This window comes from Branchiostoma belcheri, unplaced genomic scaffold, assembly GCF_001625305.1.
Source record: "Branchiostoma belcheri isolate BF01 breed outbred unplaced genomic scaffold, Haploidv18h27 scaffold3, whole genome shotgun sequence".
NCBI classification, from domain to species: Eukaryota; Metazoa; Chordata; class Leptocardii; order Amphioxiformes; family Branchiostomatidae; genus Branchiostoma; species Branchiostoma belcheri.
In genome coordinates, this window is record NW_017803909.1 from 2,803,117 (window position 1) to 2,823,502 (window position 20,386).

Below are 20,386 nucleotides of genomic sequence, written 5' to 3' on the forward strand. Positions count from 1 at the left end.
GTTATCAAACGACAGCTAGATAACGCAACAACCACTACTGCTATTAAAACGTTCGCTCACTCTGTCAAATGGGCTTTTATCTGGGTCTTTCGTCCAATGTAAAAGCTGCAATTTACAGCCGAGGATTATGTATCGGGTACTACATAAAGCCCCGCCCAAAGTCCCATACGGTGGATGAGCAGCAGGACCTACACTATGCATATGGAAGATGTCTGCTACGGTAGCATTTCTTGCATATTCTTAGCGAAGGGTATATTCAAACCCAAGTTGGTTTGGTTTTTCTTTTAATTATAATGCATACCTCATGATAATGATCATTCTGGCATACTCATTAAAACCTGAGTGAGGAAAGTCGTGTTAAGTGCCTTTCCCAAGGGCACAAAGTTGGCGTATACCTAATTGGTGACAAGGCAGGATTCCGAATGCTCTGCCGTTACCTCACACGACCCCACGACAGTGTCTGTATAATCAACGAGCATAAGAGTCATTCATTGCTTAATTATTAGACACCAGTCTCACATGAACTTAGTGATGGCTACTGGTTCGAACACATTTGCCCTGCATATCTATGTGAAAGCATAAATGTATAAGTATAATGTAGAATAATAGTCTTCCCTTTCAAATTCTTGCTTCAAATCTGCTATAAGCCCATGAGGTATACAAGACAGCACACGGTGCGTTCAATTATATATGTTAAACGTTGTATACATGAATGCACACATTAAAACAAAATCGTCTACTAATACATGAAAGCATGCAATTCTAGATTAATATTCTTCCCTTTCAAATTCTTACTTCAAACCTGCTATAAACCCATAGGGTATACAAGACAGAACACTGTGCATTCGATTATATATGTTTAACGTTGTATACATGAATGCACGCATTAAAACAAAATCGTCTACTAATACATGATCGAAAGCATATTTCTAGATTAATATTCTTCCCTTTCAAATTCTTGCTTCAAATCTGCTATAAACCTATAGGGTATACACGACAGCACACGGTGCATTCAATTATATACGTTTAACGCTGTATACATGAATGCACGCATTAAAACAAAATCGTCTACGCGAAAGCGCGCATTAATACAAAAGGCAACTGTTACAGAAGATAATCTACTCCAAATCGATGCAGTTGTTACAAACTGATAAGTTACAGACTGATAAAAACACCCTTTCGCATCAATTGATGATCTCGCCCGTTAAAAGCCTGAAGGCATCGAAGTAAACAGATGACTCTGTGTTTTCAATACGCCGCTCAATCTGGCGGATTGCTCGCTGAAGCGGTGAGAACCTCATCAGAACATACGGCGGTGCAGATTTCAGTAATCTCATCTATTCCGCCAAACACCGCACTGCAGCGGAATAAGTACTTGAGTCTTTAGGTACTCGAAATAGAGATGGTGGAAGTATACACAGTCGACGGCTCTCAAGATTTCTCTCAGGCCCGACGTGAGAGTGATCGATTTATTCCAAGGACACGCGCTCACCGCTGTACTTCTTAATGACTTTACTTCTTAGAGATATTTTTGGCAACACGATTTGCCAGGAAAAGGCCTCAATCCATCAGTTTTCTTGACGGGATTTACTTTCAATTCCACATACTAATGTGAACTGGTCCACAATCTCAGAAAATGCTGACAGAGAGAAGAGAAGAGCGCTAAGAAAATGAACTGTATATGAAGGAGTGAATGGCAAAACGGTTGAACACAGATTCGAGTATGCAAAATCTTCCCCCAGGTCCATGTATCTTCTGCATTTTACTTAATAAGGGCCTACAGCTCGACTGTAGCGAGGGAGTGCGCTTTGAGTGTAATAAGTACTCTTCTAATGTAAATTCCATGTCCATAATGGCGTTCATTAGCGTTATGTTAAAATTCATGGCATCGCCCACATATCTTCTCGCCTGAGATGAAAATTTGCTGATTTATGGCTTTGTCTTGGCGGAATGAATAAAGCTGTGTTAGAAAATCCGCTTACTTTCTTCAATAACCATGAGGCTCTTCGTCAAAGGTTTTCTCTAAAGCGTTACTTGATTTCCCAAGTGTGACAGTTTTATACCGTGTACTCTTTATTATGAGTATGCATCAACTACTGTACAAAGCGTCAGTTTGACAGTTATAAGTATGTACATCAAATATGATATGACTAATGAAAAATTTAGACTATCCTGCATGCACAAGAAGCGTTTGAGTGGAACATTTCAAATTCTGCACAGTACTCAATGCTCATTTGATTCATCACAATATAAGCATCCCCAGACATCAAATAGTGATTATACATTCAGAAGCTATTATCACAACTCAGCCCATTCAATTTCACTCAAGTTCTATCTCATAATCCTCTGAATGTAGCTGAGGGATAGTCTTGGGATTTCCTCTTATGTTGGATTCTTTTGATGCTCCAATACTTCACCTTGAGTTGATATTACATCTGTACTTCGTACGTCCATAAGAGGCAATTGGCGAACATCTGAAGAATAGTTCCCCGGCTTGTGGAAGGGAAAACAACGTTTGCAAATTGCGCGCGAGCGGTTGGAGATGATTATGATGAAAAACCTTGTGGGACAAGTGAGTACTAGTCATACATACAAATCGCACTACCAAGGTCTAGTACCGAATGTGCATCACGCAAAACTAGCATAAAACCGGTACCCCGCAAAGTTGATGTTACATATCAAGTCATTGATCAGTCACCATCGACGGCGTTTCCCTTTTCAGGGCGTGCTTGAATTGCCCAATAAAGGTCGGACATCATTCACAATATACCCTTGACCCAAACGAAAACGAACCGATGAACGTACAGTGAGCACGTCCCATTAACATCTTTTGTATCTTAAAAGTACAGATGCTGTATCTAGTTCCTCATTGATTAATTCTGAAGATGTTGAAAAGAAAACCGATCTAGACTGTTCAATACTAATCTGTATTCTCAGTCTGTACAAAGTTGCATTAGCTGTTGTTTTTTTTGTGTGGAAAACACCTCTTGAAAGTTCGCCATCTGTCTGCTTTGGGGCATAAATGTGAAGACATCTGGGAAGGCGAAACACCTAACTAGGCTGGAGAATTGAGACCTTCTGAACCCTCTGAGGCAGGTTCACGTTGGCTGCTGCACCGTCATGATTTGCAGAAGGTGAAAAGCAATTGATGATTGGAACAGTCGTAATGGGCAAGCGAAGTGTGGCATTGAATAAACTACACACAAAAAAAACAACTCACATTTCCAGAACGGTAGATGAATGTTCTCAACTGCTCAGGCCTGGGAAAAATGTTGTGTTTCCTGTCTATCGACCGACCCTACAAAAAACTGCCGCCGACCCTACCCTTTTTGGATGGACCTCTGTAAGGGACATAAATTTTTCGAGCTGATCGACCATTTCTAGCTGAATGATCTGACACCTGAGTAACGTTGTACAATCCGTTTTCCAGCATTGACATTGAAAATATAAGTGTCCTCATTCAAGTTTTACTTTGTTAAACTGTATTGTGTAAGTTGGATCGCAAAGTATAATAAAAAAATAGAGAAAAAAAGATAATACCTACCGACCCTAACTTTTTCAGGACTGAAACAGGAAACACAACAAGGTTTTTGCTATGCCTTATTGCTGCGGCGAAGGGGGAGGGGGTAGCATTGAACAACTCGGTTGGACAAGAAGCAATGTTCCAGGTCTCACTGGCTTAACCTCTCGTGTATCAACTACAAGCTTATCATGTACCAGGTATTGGCGTCATTAACATTAGATACATCATGGGACATTCTATCCATGGTTGTATCAGGTTTCCGTGCAGACTAATCAACAACAGGTCAATGGCGATATTGACTTTAGCAAGTCCCATTCTTCAACTGTTGACACCGTAACATGAAGTAGCATGTCACAACGTAGAGCATCGATATATTCACTTCGGGAAATTTTCTACCATCTACCAGGCTTCGGGGGGTAGAAATTGTCCAAATAAAATGCCAGGGGAGTTGGTCCGCTCAAGGCGTATAGGAGGCAGCAAATACTTCTTTAGCTGAGCAACTCCAGTGGCATGTCATCTTTTAATTTTGCCAATTTCTACTCTTTACAGCCGCTTCCGAGGCCTGGCAGAGGCTAGACACATCATTTTCAACTTCGGATACAGTAAAATGTAGGGTTCTTCTGAAGTAAAACGTTTCATCTCACAAAGTTGTAAAACCTCACAGAGAGGACGTGGATGGTGTGTGAACGAGTCGCATGTAGATCCCAATCTACAGACTAAGAAATTCTCCGACTTACATGAACATTACCGATACAACATGTGACGTACTTGGGATCTGCCAGCCATTTCTCATATATGCGCAGTCATGCCTTCATTCATTAAGCCTAGTACGAAGTTGCATGCTGCTTTTCGTCATAAAATTTGTTTTGATGGTATGTCTTGATCAAACGCGTTCAACGTATACTTTTAGTACCAGCTAGGACCCTATTGTGTCATGTACGTAAAGCCAAGTACAATACAAGATTATCATACTATAACATACCCGTACTTTAGCACTAACATGTTTACGATGTGTGGCTTTGTACTCAAAATTGAGCACCTGGCGTCTGGCCCTCTCTGACTTCCCCCGAGTTTCCTCCGAGCCCGTGTATAATGAACAATCACTGGTGACTCTTGGGGGCGCCCGGGAGTCTGAGAGGTAGTTTTGTGTCTCATCCGCTCTCGTTATTGAAAAGTTTACTGTCTATCATAGACTGTTTAACACTGTAGGCACGCAGGGATCTTCGTCATATGAACACAAAACAGAGGAGCCCCTGTTGGATTCTTTTTTTTTTTACTTTTTAGAGGGACATTTGTTTGATGGGTACAAGTCATGCGAATGAAAACCTTATTTGCATAGTTAATAGAAAATACTATGATACAACGTTGGGGAATCTCATACTTGCGGCACTCAGAAGTTACGTGAGAGTGAACATGGTTGAATAGAGAATATGCAAATGAGGAAATAATTTGCATAATCCCCACGTCATCGGTGTGTTTAACACCACTCTATATTTCTTCATAAGCTATCTTGCACTGCTATGCCTCGTAGTGCCTAAAGCAGACCTAAAAGTGCTACTCTGTCCACCGTCACAAAGGAAAATTAGTTATAGCCTTGACATACATAGATCAAACAACCCCACGGTGTTCATTCTAGTATATTTCTATGAAAATGATTTAATGATATTGTAGTTTTAGTTGTCCCCTGGGAACCAGAACGACCACAGCTCTAATTTCGGTCGATGAAAATTTTTCGCCGTTTGCCCATTCCGCCATCTTGTATCGATCTCTGTAATTAGGACAGATTGACCTGAAACAGTCGTAATGGCAGGGATGACAGCTGATATAATGTGAGGGAATCATGAAACTGTTAAACAGTGTTGTTTGCGGGACATGATAAATGTCTTCGTCGCACGGTTAAGTATACAGAGATTACCTCTAAAATTACCCAGGGTGGGTCAATGCAGACCAACCTACTAGTGACGTTGATCTTAATTTCACGTGAAAGCTTTATCCTGTAAAGTTTATACGTACGTACGACGTTTTAATGCAAGCAGTATCTTATGCCATTTACTGCCTTAGCTACAACAATAGAATATGGCACACCGGTAGGTCAAGGTAGAAGTTCATTTGGTGCTACGGAAATACACTGCGCCCGTCGACGTCGATTGGTATTATTACTATGCCACATTTCTTTTTATCAGTTTCTCTAAATAAAATGATATATCGATGACAAAACAGACACGAAGACTTCTAATACCGCTGTCTATTTAGCTAAGTAGCTACGAAATGCACTCAATTTTTGGATAATTTTGTCATGTAGGTAATTTTGTTATCCGATCAGTATACATATTATATCCCTCAAATAAGTCATAAGTTACGAGCTACATTTATAGACTATGCAATGTTTATCATCATGCATATACCAATTGCAACGGTATTGGTCATATCAATTAATGTGGGAGCTATTTATGTATTCTTAAATCCTATAACATATATGACATTTGGAGGGCCGTCAGTGATGTTAAAGAGTCTATCGTTTGTTTGGAACTTTGCCATCATCGGTACGATTACGGATTGGCTCTTGTGTCTGTCCCTAGAGAGAGTGCCAACGTCCCGTACTTATTGGCAGTGTCAGCCACAGACATATTGCAGTTAATTATGTAGAAAATGCATCAATGCTCAAGTCTACGGACTTGATGATATTCCATCATCGATTAAAACTTTGCCGATATTTTTTGTCACATCCTCTCGTATTCATATCACGTTCCCGTAACGTTGTGCCGCCGACTTTGCATAAAGCTCCACTCTCTATTCCTAGGATTTAGAGCTATTAGCTAGGGATCGATTTGGTTCCAAGGATGTTTTGGCAGCTTGCATGAAGTCTGAAGATAAAAGCGATCACCTCCGTGAATAGTTTCATCAGGTTGGTAAGACACTAAGTAAAAATACTCTTTTTACACAACCAAGTCTTTTATTCAGCCGACGTTTCGGTGACCGTCTGTCACCTTCTTCAGGGTAATTCTGACTGGTTCACATTGCACTGCAGCACAGGTGTCGCTGCTATAAATGAATTCTCTGTGCTGCAGTGCAATGTGAACCAGTCAGAATTGCCCTGAGGAAGGTGACAGACGGTCACCGAAACGTCGGCTGAATAAAAGACTTGGTTGTGTAAAAAGATTCCCTTTTTACCTCCATGAAATTACCTCCATGAAAAATGGAGGTATTGTTTTTGGCGTGTCTGTCTGTATGTCTGTGTGTGTGTGTGTGTGTGTCTGTCTGTGTGTGTGTGTGTGTGTTTCCGCAACTTTGTAGTCAGCATAACTTCAGAGCGGGATTGTGATGATATTTGGTATGATGGTAAGTCTTGAAAAGACAAAGGTCAAGGTCAAGTATGGGCCTCCTGGTGGATGACCTTAGTACTGCAGCAGAACTTCCGGTTTTTGTGGTCTTGATTTTTTGGTGACAGATAGCTTGTCCTGTCAGGAATAAGTGGCGTAAGTTTGGTCCCCCTAGCAGTTTGTTCTGAAACTGCAGGTTAGTTTCTGGTAAAAACTTTCAAAGCCAATAAGTCCAGATTTGAACAACGTATTTTCATCATTTTTGGTGTGTAGGTACCTGAGAGACAGTTGTACATGATTAAATGCAAATTATGCAAATGAGGACTTCATTTGCATAATTAATGAGGGAATTCTATAATTACAGTGTTTCATATAATGGTACTGCTATACATGTAATCTATTTAATGTGTGGCAGGCGGAACATCAACAGATACCAATTATGCAAATGATGACCTATTTTGCATAATTAATGTGAAAATTCTGTGAATCCTTATTGGTGAATGATGGGAATTTTATACCTGTAACATGTGTAAGTTACTTAAAGGTTTGCATCGCTATGCATATATTATGTTAATGTAGAGGTTATTTGCATAATTAATGAGGACATAATTAACAAAGCAAGCCCATATTTCATGGAGGTATGAGATCTCGGAACTCTTGTGTCAATAGTGACCACCTGTGCAGGACTATGAAAAGTTACGGGTTTTCAGTCTTCCAGGATATAACCAACCAGACAATTTAGTCCCAGACTACCATAAAAGTTATTACCTTTGTCGGATAAAGATGATGTGGGTATGATTACTACAGGGGATCTCTTCACTCGTCAGGGAAGGCTTAACTTAATAGTACACACTGGCTGAGTTATCTAGATATGACTCTTCTTAGTTACGCAATGAATGCAACACAACCATTAATGTTACAAAGCGTAACACTATGCAATGAATCTTTATATAGCTAGCGCCCTGGGATATTGATGGTATCAAGAACTTAGACTAACGGAGCAACTGACTTTGACAAAAGAGGTAATTTTGCGGAAAGAGATAGGGAAGCAAATAGGGCAGTGTAGAATCAGCTCCGGATTTCTGCGGCATACATATTTCCGCTTCTGGCGAGGAGACCTACGGATCACACATACAGAGTACTCATTTTAAATCCTACTGAACTCTATCGGTGTGAGTGAAAGAATGCGTGACGTCAGTTAACATGTGTCACGTCTTAGGAATTAAATCAGCGCTATGACATCAGTGCCTGACATGCTGCCATACCTCGGAACATATGATAAGCAAGACAAAATAACATTTGCAAAGCATAATGTTTACATGATCAAGCCTAACAAAATCTAGCACATGATTAACAAAATAATTGATTCATTTTGTATATAATACATGTATATAGTGCGCAGCAGCCTCCAACTCTGTTCTGCTACAAAATGTAACCCGACACCACATACAGGATATCTGCTACAGCACTAGTTACCATGGTGACAGACGTCTGGTCCAGGTCATTTGGAGAAGAAGAAGAGGAGGAGGAAGAAACAAAGCAAAAAAAAACAAACAAACGATATAATAACTTACAAGTTCCCTATATCGTTACTTTTGCTGGAGTTTCTGGAATCGCAGAAAGCAAGACACAGTATTGATCAGTGTAGTATCTCTGTATAACCAACAGCCTTGATACAATGCAAAGTAGATAACATTTTTATCAAACTCAATGAAAGTGCCTCTATCGATCAATGCAGACTATCATAATACTTGGTAAGAACATCGCACTTGTCTCTTGCAGAGCGCAGTGACTGTCAGGAGCCGGGCTGGCTGCAGTACCGGACCCACTGTTACCGGGTGATCGCCTCCCCGCTGGTGTCCTGGCAGACTGCGAGCGCGACCTGTCAGGACCTCGCCGCCAGGTTAACCAGCGTGTTCGACGCGACGGAAGGGCGCTTTCTGGTAGACCTATTGATGCAGGTATGGTAAAACCAAGCTCCTTGGTAAAATAACAGTTTAAAAAGAACTTTATTGACCCAGCAAAAGTACAGCGACTTTCGTAAGGTCTATAACTAGACATAGAGACATACACATGGGTACAAAAAAAATTGGCCTACGTACAAGACTAGATGAATCATATTATACTACTTGTTCTAAGGTCTAAACACTCTTTGATATATTTACCTATCTGTACACATGTACAGTAAGGGTTACCTTCTAAAATGAAATTGAATTTATCTATAGCATGAAATTTAATAAGCAAGCGGAAAGAAGGTTGAACAACTTTGTGCGTTTATCATCATATAGTGGACAACCCATAATAAAATGCCGTTCATCTTTAAATGAGAGACTTTATTTACCACATATGGAACGACAACTATCCCGATTGTGGTGCAGGGATGTTTCCAATGTTGAAACTCCCTGCAAAAAGTTCTGTCTTTTGAAAGAAAAGAATCGAATTACTGTTAAGACGCACAGACAGTAACTTCAAAGCAAATGTTTTCTTTGCCGACTTCTTTTCTTCACGCCCCAACGACTACCGCAGAGGGAAGACTTCGATCCAAAAATCCTTTACTGGCTGGGCGCCAGGCGGCATCCAGGGCGGGAAGAGTGGCACTGGACGGACGGGTCTGACTTCAGATTCAGAGGTGATATATGTGCTCCTACCTGTGTATCAATTCTCCATCAGGAAAGATTTTCGGTAGAAGACATTGGGTAGTCTTAGGTGCCAGAAAGCTCCTGAGAGAACGTAAGAGAATCCAAAGGAAAATGCTCTGTATTATAAAGTGAAGCAATCATGCGCTACTTGATGATGATAATGCGTCTGCTAGCTTTTACAATCAATCAGTAGCGTTGTAGACGGGGTAGGTTACTAAGGACAGGGGTCAGGAAATCAATTTTCCATTGCGCTTTGTTTTCCCGCAGACTGGATCCCGGGTCGGAACGTGACAAGCCATAACTCACAGCGGGCTCCGCGGGAGGAGTGCCTGGCTCTTCAGTACGGGCCCGGGGGGAACGACGGCGGCCAGGCGGGCCTGGAGGACCGGCTGTACTGGAACGGAATCAGCTGCTCGAGCAAAGCTCGATACGTCTGCAAGAAAGACGCTTCAGGTAGACTCCGCTCCGGGGAACAGACTTGCTACATTGGTGCCTAATAACCTGCGTGTCCATTAATTACAAATTGTCTCCCGATACTGCAGTAATGGCTCTGACAAAATCACATTAAACTCTGCCTGAACATCATTCATGAGCAATGATAAAGTTAACACGTACAGCACTCTCTCTCAACTTCACGGGGGACAATGGTATATTATACGAGACCAATATTCACCCTATTTGAAAGCCATCTACCATTCACCACACCACTCGCTGCTTTTTGAGACATTCTGATACAAAAAAAATGTTCTAGACCACAAGTTATGCATACAGTCGTCCAAAGACCACGGCATCATACCATTTCCACCCAGCGTGGCGCTACCAGTACGGTGACTTGGTGAACCATTATGCCGACGTCTGACAAATTAAAGCCTTCATCGCCCTAACAGTTCGGGTATATTGCGGCATACTTTAGTGTAATCAGATCCCAGCGGTGTAAGTCATGAAAACTCAGCGGCAATTCGTCTCCGGGAAAAGGTTATCGCGGTTCATGATCCAAGTAAATTCCCCATTATCGTTTATCAGACTAATGCAGGAGAAGAGAGGAGGTTTCTCATGAGGATGAGCACTTAGAGTAAAGCTCATGTCAATAACTCAGGCTTGGTTTAATATTATTTGTCTATCGCCATGAGCGGCGTCGCGCGATCGTCAATGTCGTCTCAGGAAGGTGCAAATATATTGGGTTGTGGTAAATAGATTCCCCTCAGTTGTACGTGGCAACCCCGTTGTGAAACTTGTTCTATAGATCTGCTCTTGGAATGACGTCTATTAAATGGATTACACTCTAGGTATAGATACAAGGTGCTCTTGTAATCGTGTTAGTATAAAAGCTGTTCACCTCGGAGTAACAATGCCTGTCTTGTTTTCTTTTACATTTTTACAGCACAAACAAATCAGCGGATACCACACGCAAGCAACGTCATCATAAGGGGGTTGAATGGGACGATTCGCAGCCCAAACTTTCCCCATTTTTATCCCAAGAACTCCAACTACACCGTAACCATGACGGCACCCAGAGGATACAGACTGGCTTTGCGCTTTACAAGTTTTTGTGTAGAATATCAAGAAAACTGCCTGTATGACTACGTCGTTATTCAAGATGGCGACGATGGGCCAACAACAAAGAATTGCGGAAACTACACCTCTAACCTCCAGGATCTTCAAAGAGTTTCCCTGGGCGATACGCTCCGTATTACACTGATATCTGACCACTCCAACTCATGCAGTGGGTTTGAAGCGTCCTTCAAAGCTATAAATGTGGAACTGTGTAAGAACGAGACACACACGTCATCTAATGGTACCCTGGAAAGTTTATCATTCTGGGGAAGCTACTTCAACAACGTGGACTGCACGACAACGGTGACAGCTCCCGAGGGCTACCGGGTGTTCTTTGAATTCACGTCGTTCCATCTGCAGTACTCTCGGGATTGTCGGCGGGATTTTCTACAGATGTTTCTGGACGGAGACGACATTGCCGTGACACTGTGCGGAGATAGGACTAGAGACCTGCAGCGTATGAAGTACATCACATACGGGAGCCTGCTGAGGTTACGGTTCCATTCGGACGGCCAGGGAAGCTATCCTGGGTACATAGCGGCGTACACTACAGGTAAGGGTGCCTCACTGCTGCTTTCACAGCCCAACGAATATGATGTTCAGATGTCTTGATGTTCAGAATTTGTAGATAAATATAGTTTTCTATCTATTCTAAAATGTATGATTAGGGATATACTAATAATTCCCTTTTACAGTAGATGCCAGTTTTATTTGCAAAACGCTTTGTAGCAAAAACCTGCCAACTGCAAAGGATTATGAAAACCCAAACTGTTTCCCATTTATAAAAACGGCATCTTTATGAACCCTTTGATGGGTAGGACTTCCCAGGCCAACTGTATGATATAGCACAAAGGGAAGACCTCATATGGTCAATCTGTTGCAACTCTGTCATTCTTACAACTTTTCAGTCCAAGAAGTGTCCGGGGCGGTGGAACTAGACGCGCGCCACGCAGGGACTATGCAATCTCCCAACTTCCCCTACCCCTACCCCAGCGGACTGGACTACCATTACGTCCTCCACGCGCCGAAGGGCCACAAGGTCATGCTGTCCTTCTCCACCTTCGACATTCTGAAGTCCAACAACTGCACACAGGACCACGTGGTGCTGGTCGGGGTGGAGAGAGGAGGCGAGGTGGTGCTGTGTGGGGAGATCACCGACAGGTACGTGAAACACAGGTGGGGTCGTGTGGCGTAACAACAGACCGTTCGGCTCGGAACCAAGAGGTCCCGGGTTCGAATCCTGCCATGCCACCGATCTTGTACCCTTGGGAAAAGCACTTTCTTCACTATACATGTCTGTTGTCCGTTTGTCTGCGTTGGTGGCGGCATAAAGATAAATTGAAAAAAAACTTGGGCGTACCGTCGCCATGTCTTGTAATAAATTTTGGAATAGAAAAAAAGGTATGTGAAACACATTTCCGTCTTGGATGTAGCGGGAAAATGACTGAGTCTGTGGGAGGTTAAGAATGACAAACGACAACATTCCAAACCACCACAGCACACTGTATAGTCTTGTGCTATCGAAGACGTACATTTTTCAGCTTATGCTGAAACATAGAAACCAAAGCAAGAGACCCCGACGTGCCCCCAAAATACGACCACGCCTAAGAGCCCCAGACTATACCTTTCTGAACTATTATTCTTTCTGCTAGGTATGCCCCAGACACCATGCGTGAACCAATACACCATTTCCAAATGAATCCCCTGACTGTCTGTTAATTTTCCCCCTGTCCTTTTCATGCCCTAGGCAGTTTGAGATATGGAAGCTTATCGCAATATTCCAGGTGACTCGTGAACTACGCGGCACATTGTTGATTGAATACTGAATACTGCCACACCGATGATACAATGATGCTATCAAAGCTAATTCAGAGCTTGAAATTAATGGTGTCCCGATGGCCACTGATAACTGAAATTTAGGCCGGGACAACTAAAAAGTCTCTTTGGGACAGTTTTGGGACAACGGAAAAATAATCAACATTAGAATGTCAGCCCTTCTTTAGCCCCGGAAAAGCCCCCAAAATTTCTCCCTAAACTCTGCAAAAATATACTAGTAGAGTGCCTGGAAGTCATATATTAAGCAAAATAAAGTTTTTGTCATACCGAAAAATAGGTTGGTACAATTCATCCTCAGAAATTTATTTTCGGGACAATGCTGGGGCATTGGGGAAAAGTTTATTTTGAGGCCTGTGATTTTTGACAATGGTTGGTCAGAGTTGCCGCGGTGTGCTTGATGAGCCCACATCACCAGTGGCAGTCTGTCTACCATCACACAATGAAATCGATTTCCAGCCGCGCTGTATACTGTAGAGTCCACGACACTTGCGTTATTTACCGAGGACCCTCTCAGCTTCCCATGATAGAGGAAGATGCATGTCTGGAGAGAATGAACCCTTCATTTCTACCAAGGCAGCATTATCCCGAAGTGCCTCCCAGCGCTACTAGTGGTATCAGTTAGATGGATACAGACTTGAGTGACCCGGGGCTATAACTTTCCCAATGACATGTCTTTCTGTTTTATTCCGCTAGAGGGACGTTACAGTACACGTCCATCAGCCGTACCCTGGTGGTTCGGTTCGTTGCCGGGAATGCCACCAATGCTGGGACCGGAGCTGGGTTCATCGCCGACTATTTCAGCGTTCCAAGTAAGGAAGTTTTCATTCTAAAATATGCCAAAGGAGACAATTGCGACAATAAAGGAGGCATTTGTGATCTGAAAATTAAAAGAAATTAGCTTATACGTATTTTAATTTGTCTAAAAAAAAGTTTCTCCTAACCAATGTGTCACAAATAGTCATGGGTTGCACAGCTAAATACACTTCATGGTCTGGTCATTTTTACATTCGTCTAGTATAGTACATAACATGACGCTAATGCCAAGCCTCAGCAATGTTTTATGGACACAGCTCTTCCACTTTATGAACAAATGGCTCCTGTACTAAAATGTTGATTCCTCGTAATCCTCGTCACATTCGACCGTCCATGCAATTGTACATCGTTACGTTACATTGTAAATTCGATAAGGCGGTAAAAACTCAGCATGTTAGTGGACATTGTACCATTTATTCCTTTTATGTATTTTTTTCTCCACCTCTTTCCACAGAGAACAGGACGGTGGTATCTAACACGGCCGTGTGTCCTGGCGCGCTCCCGGGGTACTACTGCACGTGTCAGCCGACTAGAACAGGTGCGCTTTTGGCGACGCCTCTGGGCCTAGCCAAATAGTGTAGATTATATGCTCGATTGCGTGAATTTCCCGCGTTACAGTGTCACTGTCCCCTACCCCACCTAACGGGGACTTTTGAAATCCCCATATAAATCATGCGAGCCGGACCATGTCCACGTATGTGTATCAAAGAACTAAGCTATACATTCCTTCCTCCAAGTGATCTTTCAGAAAGTCTTGACATTGGCACTGACACAGTGCTGGCAACCGACGACAAGCGATCAACTGAAAACCTAGATTTCTCATGTTTAACGTTGGGCAATTTCCAAAACAGCGTCAGTTCCTGTTTTACGTAGCTGATCAGGCTGAAGGGCGCAGGATACAGACACCAGGGCTCCTCAACCTAAGCCCCATGGCGCCTGGACCGTTAGCCAGTCAATAATACAGGCTTATGCTCCACCACAAAGTGATAAACTTTTCTATTGATTTTAATTAACCCTGAGTACTCATATAAGCTAGGCGCTGAAAACTGGTTAAAGAGAAATCACTGATGCCAGCCTGTGTGATTGCGTTGTCAATCATTTTTAGACCGATTTTAGTTTTATATGCTGGCAACAAATATTATAGAATGATGACTATAACTAAAATCTTATCAGCAGTAATTACTGGAGCCACTCGTCTGACTGGCACAACAGTTAAATTACAAACCGACAGCTAGTGAAAGCAATTCGATCGGAAGAATCAATTTTCACTAACAAGCTTGCTAAGGAAGGGTTTTAGCGCTGAATTTCCCGATCTTAGATCCACCAGTCTACTAAATGTGAGGATAACCTTGCTCCAAATCCAGTGAAGCTGAAATGATCGCGGAAGCCTAACTATTAGAGCAGACTGAATTTTGGCTTCCTTTATCTGTGTAAAGCGTATTGTGAGCTGAGCTGGCCATGCTGGGCGATAACTGTAGTATGGTCGTTAGTACAGCTTAGCCGTCACAGATGCCTGCGATTTAAGTTGGCACTACTAGTACAGGCTGAGGTCAACCAATCATTTGAGTAAAATATAATTTCACCGTGTTAAGCTAAGCTAATGTATAGAGAGATGGAGGGGGGATATATCTTTTGGCCTCTCTATGCCCCTTATCAGATATAAGCACAAGACAAAATGACCGTTAAGTACAGCCTTGTAGAAAAGATCATTATCGATGGAATTGACAAAAATAATCTAATCGACATTTCGCTAAAGCTGATTTCTTTCTACATTGGGGGCAACAGTCAAAGTCAACTAATGTACAAACTATTCGCATTTATTTCTACAGAGTGCATCAAAATAGAGGACACTGTCCGGGACACCACGCCGATCCGTTCTACAGGAGGAGGGAGCGGGGGAGGGGTGTACATAGCTGACTCCTTCTGGGCAGGCATCTGTATCATCATCCTCATGCCGCTGACGGTCTGGGTGGTGGTGTGTGTACAGAAGAACCGCGCGGACTGTCGCAGGGACCCGGAAAAGGCGGCCAAGAGGTACAACATTGGAGAAGACTCAGGTAAACACATGGTTTTGTTCAGAGTCAAGCAATTGTAAGCATAATTATGTAACCGTGGTGCTGAGCAGCATTCTATCTTCATGTTTGGATTTTAAAATTTTGATCCAACAGAAAGACGTTCTATCGCCTAGAGCTTTCGACCATTCACTCTGGTCTTCCTCAGTAGACTGACCCAGTGAGACTTGTCACGTGGCTTCTTTGAAGTGTGACGTCAACACTGGGTCAAAGGTATCTGGTACACGATGTCGGCCCCCGTCACTGGGTCTGTCTACTGACTCAGATGAAGACCAGGGTGACTGGTGGAAATCTCAAGATGAGACAACCCCTTTGTGTTGGATCAAAAGTTCTAAATTCAAACATGTATACCAACACAGATGAGCTTTCATGATATTCTTCATCTTCATCTTTTTTTCATTGCGTTTCTGTGATAAAGATTGCCATAACTATTCCTACGCTTCCTTGCAGAGGCGGCTGACCCCATCGCAACGACAGAAGCGTCTCTAGCCAAGAAGAAACTGAACAAGAAATGCCCGGACAGACGGAAACAGGCGAAAGATAAAGACAAAACGTCGTGCAGATTATTTTGCTGCAGACCAAGGTTTCTTTCACTTCCTTGTTCCATTTTTCTTCGACTTAAATGTGATAGCGATAGCAATGTGATAGATGGGAGAGAAAGGACAGAACAATACGGTTGCATATTAGCTATAGTTGTACCCGATTTTGTACAGATGATACACAGAGGACGACACCATCAATTGTCCCTGGCAAGGCCTTAAACAATCAATAAAATGTGAGCTGCGCCACCTTTTGGTTGACCCCTCAGATGACACAGTAAGCATTTTTCTATAGAAGGGCTTACCTCTCCCTCTCAACATACCTTATCGGCTAAACATGCACACGGTTTTATTGATTGTGTGGGCACAAAAAGTATTGACTGCTTTGTTAGAAAGTAAGACATGAATACATACAAACTAGAAAAGCTGTTGTATGTGAAGTTGAATATGTTTTAGTTTTATAGAAATAAAAGGTGCTAAAGTGTACTTAGGTTGTAATGAAGAATGATGCAACTGGTGATACGTGATATGTACTTTTTTTGCATTCTGTTCTGTGATTTGGAAACTTGCAAGTCTAGACCTAATCCAATGGTATATGCAAATTGCATGCTGCCAAACATCTTACATTCAATTTGAAAAATACATGAAAAATTACTAGTAAATAGAGTCAATAGAAACACAAAGTTAGCTCTTAAACAACATCATACTGACACCATTGAACCCCTAGCCTGTTTTTATTCAGTCTGCAAAATGCAGGTTGCTTGTCTTCCTGCAATATTGAAAATGTCTCTGCAAAATACAGACTGCAGAGGGGCATTTCTAACACTGAAGTGTGTATTGTTCCAGCGGCTGCTGTAAGCCCAGTGGGTGCTGTGCGTGCTGCTGCTGCCAGCGGCGGGACCTGGAGAGGGACGGCAGCAGCATCAGGAAAAGTGTGGAGGATGACGACACCACGGGGGAGGAGTCAGAGGAAGACTCACTGGAGAAGGTCAAATTGAGAAAGTAGGTAATGCGGAGCTCATCATCTGTTATCATTTATAGATGTATGCAAGGACAGCAAGACTGACAATGAAAACATACATTGCCATGGCGACGGTGGTTGTTGTAAGGGTTATTGTTTACATGGCACTGTCATAATTTTATGATTTTGGGGAAAGTAGATCATCCCTGCAGAAAGTTTCATTTTCCCAAGGGTTTGCAGGAATTTTACTGAGTAGGATTGTGGGCATGGATGTGTGTCAGCAAAATTCCAGAGCTGGGAGACATTCCTGTGGACATTCCATGCCTGTGGATAAAATTCCTGTACAATTCCAAGAATTCTTGCAAACTGCACACGATACTGTACCATTAGGCTCCTCCCTGAGGCGTCGCCAAAAATCAAAATACCGTTCTAGTGTTGTGATGTTACAAGGGAAAATAATATTTCTTTAATCCTACCATCTGTTTAATGACCCCCACAGATTCTACTTTGTAGAATCCTGGTGCGTTAAAACGACTCTGCAGAAACGAGATAACAAACAAAAGAACGCGCTTTCGCGCACACGTTTTCTATGGAGAGGATTAACTTGGTGCCTTCACTGCGTGATGAGAAAAGATCACGCATCTGAATAATGTCATTAGTGCATGGTGCCCGTCGGGAACTACTCGTCAGCACAGTACAGTTCTTTTAGCCATACTTATCACATTTTGTTAATGACAGTAAATATAGCGAGGGATGACATTCGCCTCTAGCCTGAGTGTCAGCCTTGTTAGCTTTCGTCCGCTACCCAAGGTCCGCTCCCCGCCCGTTGGCGGGGAGCGGACCTTGGGTAGCGGACGAAAGCTAACAAGGCTGACACTCAGGCTAATTCGCCTCCACATGGTAGACACTTCCCTGTTAGTATATAGAACTATTGCAACAAGAGCAAAAACCAAGTTGAAATACAGAGGGGTACTATAATTCTGGCGTTAATGCCCAGCGAACCCATCTAACTTAAAGCTGAACCAGACTCATCTGTACCAGGCATGGTTCTCTATTTCTGTTACGTAAGTTTTTCATTGCCACCTTTTTTTCTGTATGTGTTATGTGTTGTTTTTTAGGATAAGCAAAGACTACTTGACCGTGGACAGGTACTTCAGCGACGACCAGATTAGGAAGTACAACGGCGGGCGTTACGATCCCGCCGAGGACGCCATGAGGAATGGACTGATAAATGTGGACTACACGCCTTCATACATCCCACAGAGGTGAGACAGAAGGTAACGTGGTGTCTACAACCTGATGTAGTAACTAACAACCTACATGTACGATATTGGCATTGGTTTGGGGGCGATAGTACAATTACACCAAATTATACTACCAGGTATATACATCCACCAGACTCCTTGGCATGCTGAATAAATAGTAGAAATTTATTTAGCCTGCAAAAGAGTCTGGTAGAGACTGTACATATGTGACCTAGCTTCATGTGCTTTTTATGCATGGAAAACTGAGAACCTGTGCTGCAATGTGTCTACAATGAAAATATAGGAAACCTTTATTGTAAATTTCCCGGGAATGGGCATCACGAAATCAGTTTTCGTCAGACTGAAAAAAACACAACATGTTAGGTACAACAATAATTTTTGTTGAATTAATTCATATTTCCATCCCATGAGCATGACCGTGAATCCACAGACCACACATTATCAAAGATAAAACTCGCACACGTGGATTCATGGTATTCACAGTATCAATGATAACATTAATCTATTTCTATATTGTGTATTCTCTACCTTCAGGAAGGACAGCAGGACAATGGAAGAAGAAGAAATGAGAAAAATCAAAGTACAACTGGTAGATGAGGAAGAAAACAAGGCTGGCATTGCCGTACAAGTCACACAACTGTAAAATGACAAAATGAAAAAAACACAATATTGATCTCATACAAATAAATGGTTACATAATATGTACAATATCTCACAAGAACAGTAATATTCCATGATACTACTTGTTGATCAGTCAGGTCTGTTTGAAAGTGATAACGTCCAAAACAACTCAGATAATATGATGAAACAGATAAATGTAGAATGGAGTAAGAAAATCCAATGGCATACACTAATCTCCAAACAGATCTTTTGGTGGCTGTATCAAATTGGCCAGGCAGTATCCAATATGCAACCAGTGGTAGTATCCAATGGATTGTCAACGCTACATTATGGAGCATCGTTTGTGATTGAATATACATCCTGCTGTTTCATGACAGTACCTAGAACTTTTAACCAAGGCGGTTATATACAAGGAGGTGATATAACTTAAAAGGTTATATATGACACACAAATGGCTATACATGTGTAGCAGGATATCAAACTGGAACACTAATATATGTGTCCATTCACAATATCTGATGAATATTTCCTATGGTGAACTATGACAAGTTGATAATTTCATCTACAAAGATGTTATGACCAAGCACATGGCTTTCATGAGTTTTATATGTATATATCTCTGGGGTTGAAAAAAACAACAGGAACTTCTAAGACATTACTGACAATCTGCCTTGAGTCGGAATGGAGCCAAGGACATTTTACATGGACTGAAAACTGATTTTTGCTGAAATAGTTCCTTTTGTACGTGTAAAATAATGTAAAATAGGACGTCATGATAGTAGACTAGACATGTACAATATCAATATCATCGCTGGAGCACCTGTCCCATCCAATAATATGTACGTCTGCTTGTCTAGCATTGCTTTTGTACCAACGCTGAAGTCTTGTATTGTAGCGTATGTTAAGTGCCAAGATTATGGACTGTTGTCCTCAAATTCCATGTAAATTAAAGTCAGAACCTGTAACCTTTCTATGGTTCATTCATTTTTCATTTCCAGATGCCTTCTGCCTGTTTAAGATATAACTTAATTGAAAATCCATCCGAGAGAGCCTATTGAATTCAAACCAAGTACAATATGTGCTGGTAAATAGCGTGGGTATATGCCTAACAAAGAGAGGACTAAATTAAATGTATTAAAAACATTAAGTGGCATTACAACGTATGCCGTAAATTATTCTAAATCTACTTCTGCTCTATAGCTGTCTACTAGTATAAGCCTTGACAAAAAATGAAACCTTCGAG

General features: G+C 42.0%; 1 protein-coding gene across 1 annotated transcript; it reads left to right on the top strand.

Annotated features, from left to right (window-relative positions):
* The first annotated feature begins 1,402 nt into the window (after positions 1–1,402).
* LOC109473343 (cubilin-like) lies at positions 1,403–20,214 on the top strand. The gene is made up of 13 exons (XM_019773208.1): positions 1,403–1,454; positions 8,626–8,804; positions 9,370–9,472; positions 9,750–9,935; positions 10,864–11,589; positions 11,945–12,197; positions 13,566–13,681; positions 14,140–14,223; positions 15,515–15,742; positions 16,208–16,340; positions 17,143–17,298; positions 18,376–18,522; positions 19,057–20,214. The coding sequence occupies exons 1-13, from the start codon at positions 1,403–1,405 to the stop codon at positions 19,163–19,165; spliced, it is 2,472 nt and encodes an 823-aa protein (XP_019628767.1). The 3' UTR covers positions 19,166–20,214.
* The last annotated feature ends 172 nt before the right edge of the window (positions 20,215–20,386 follow it).

Excerpts from the sequence above, each read along its gene's own strand:
- LOC109473343 (XM_019773208.1), top strand. The coding sequence starts at position 1,403 with ATGGTGGAAGTATACACAGTCGACGGCTCTCAAGATTTCTCTCAGGCC. Across the intron at positions 13,682-14,139 it reads CGACTATTTCAGCGTTCCAA|AGAACAGGACGGTGGTATCT; the intron begins GTAAGGAAGTTT and ends CTCTTTCCACAG. Across the intron at positions 15,743-16,207 it reads CAACATTGGAGAAGACTCAG|AGGCGGCTGACCCCATCGCA; the intron begins GTAAACACATGG and ends GCTTCCTTGCAG.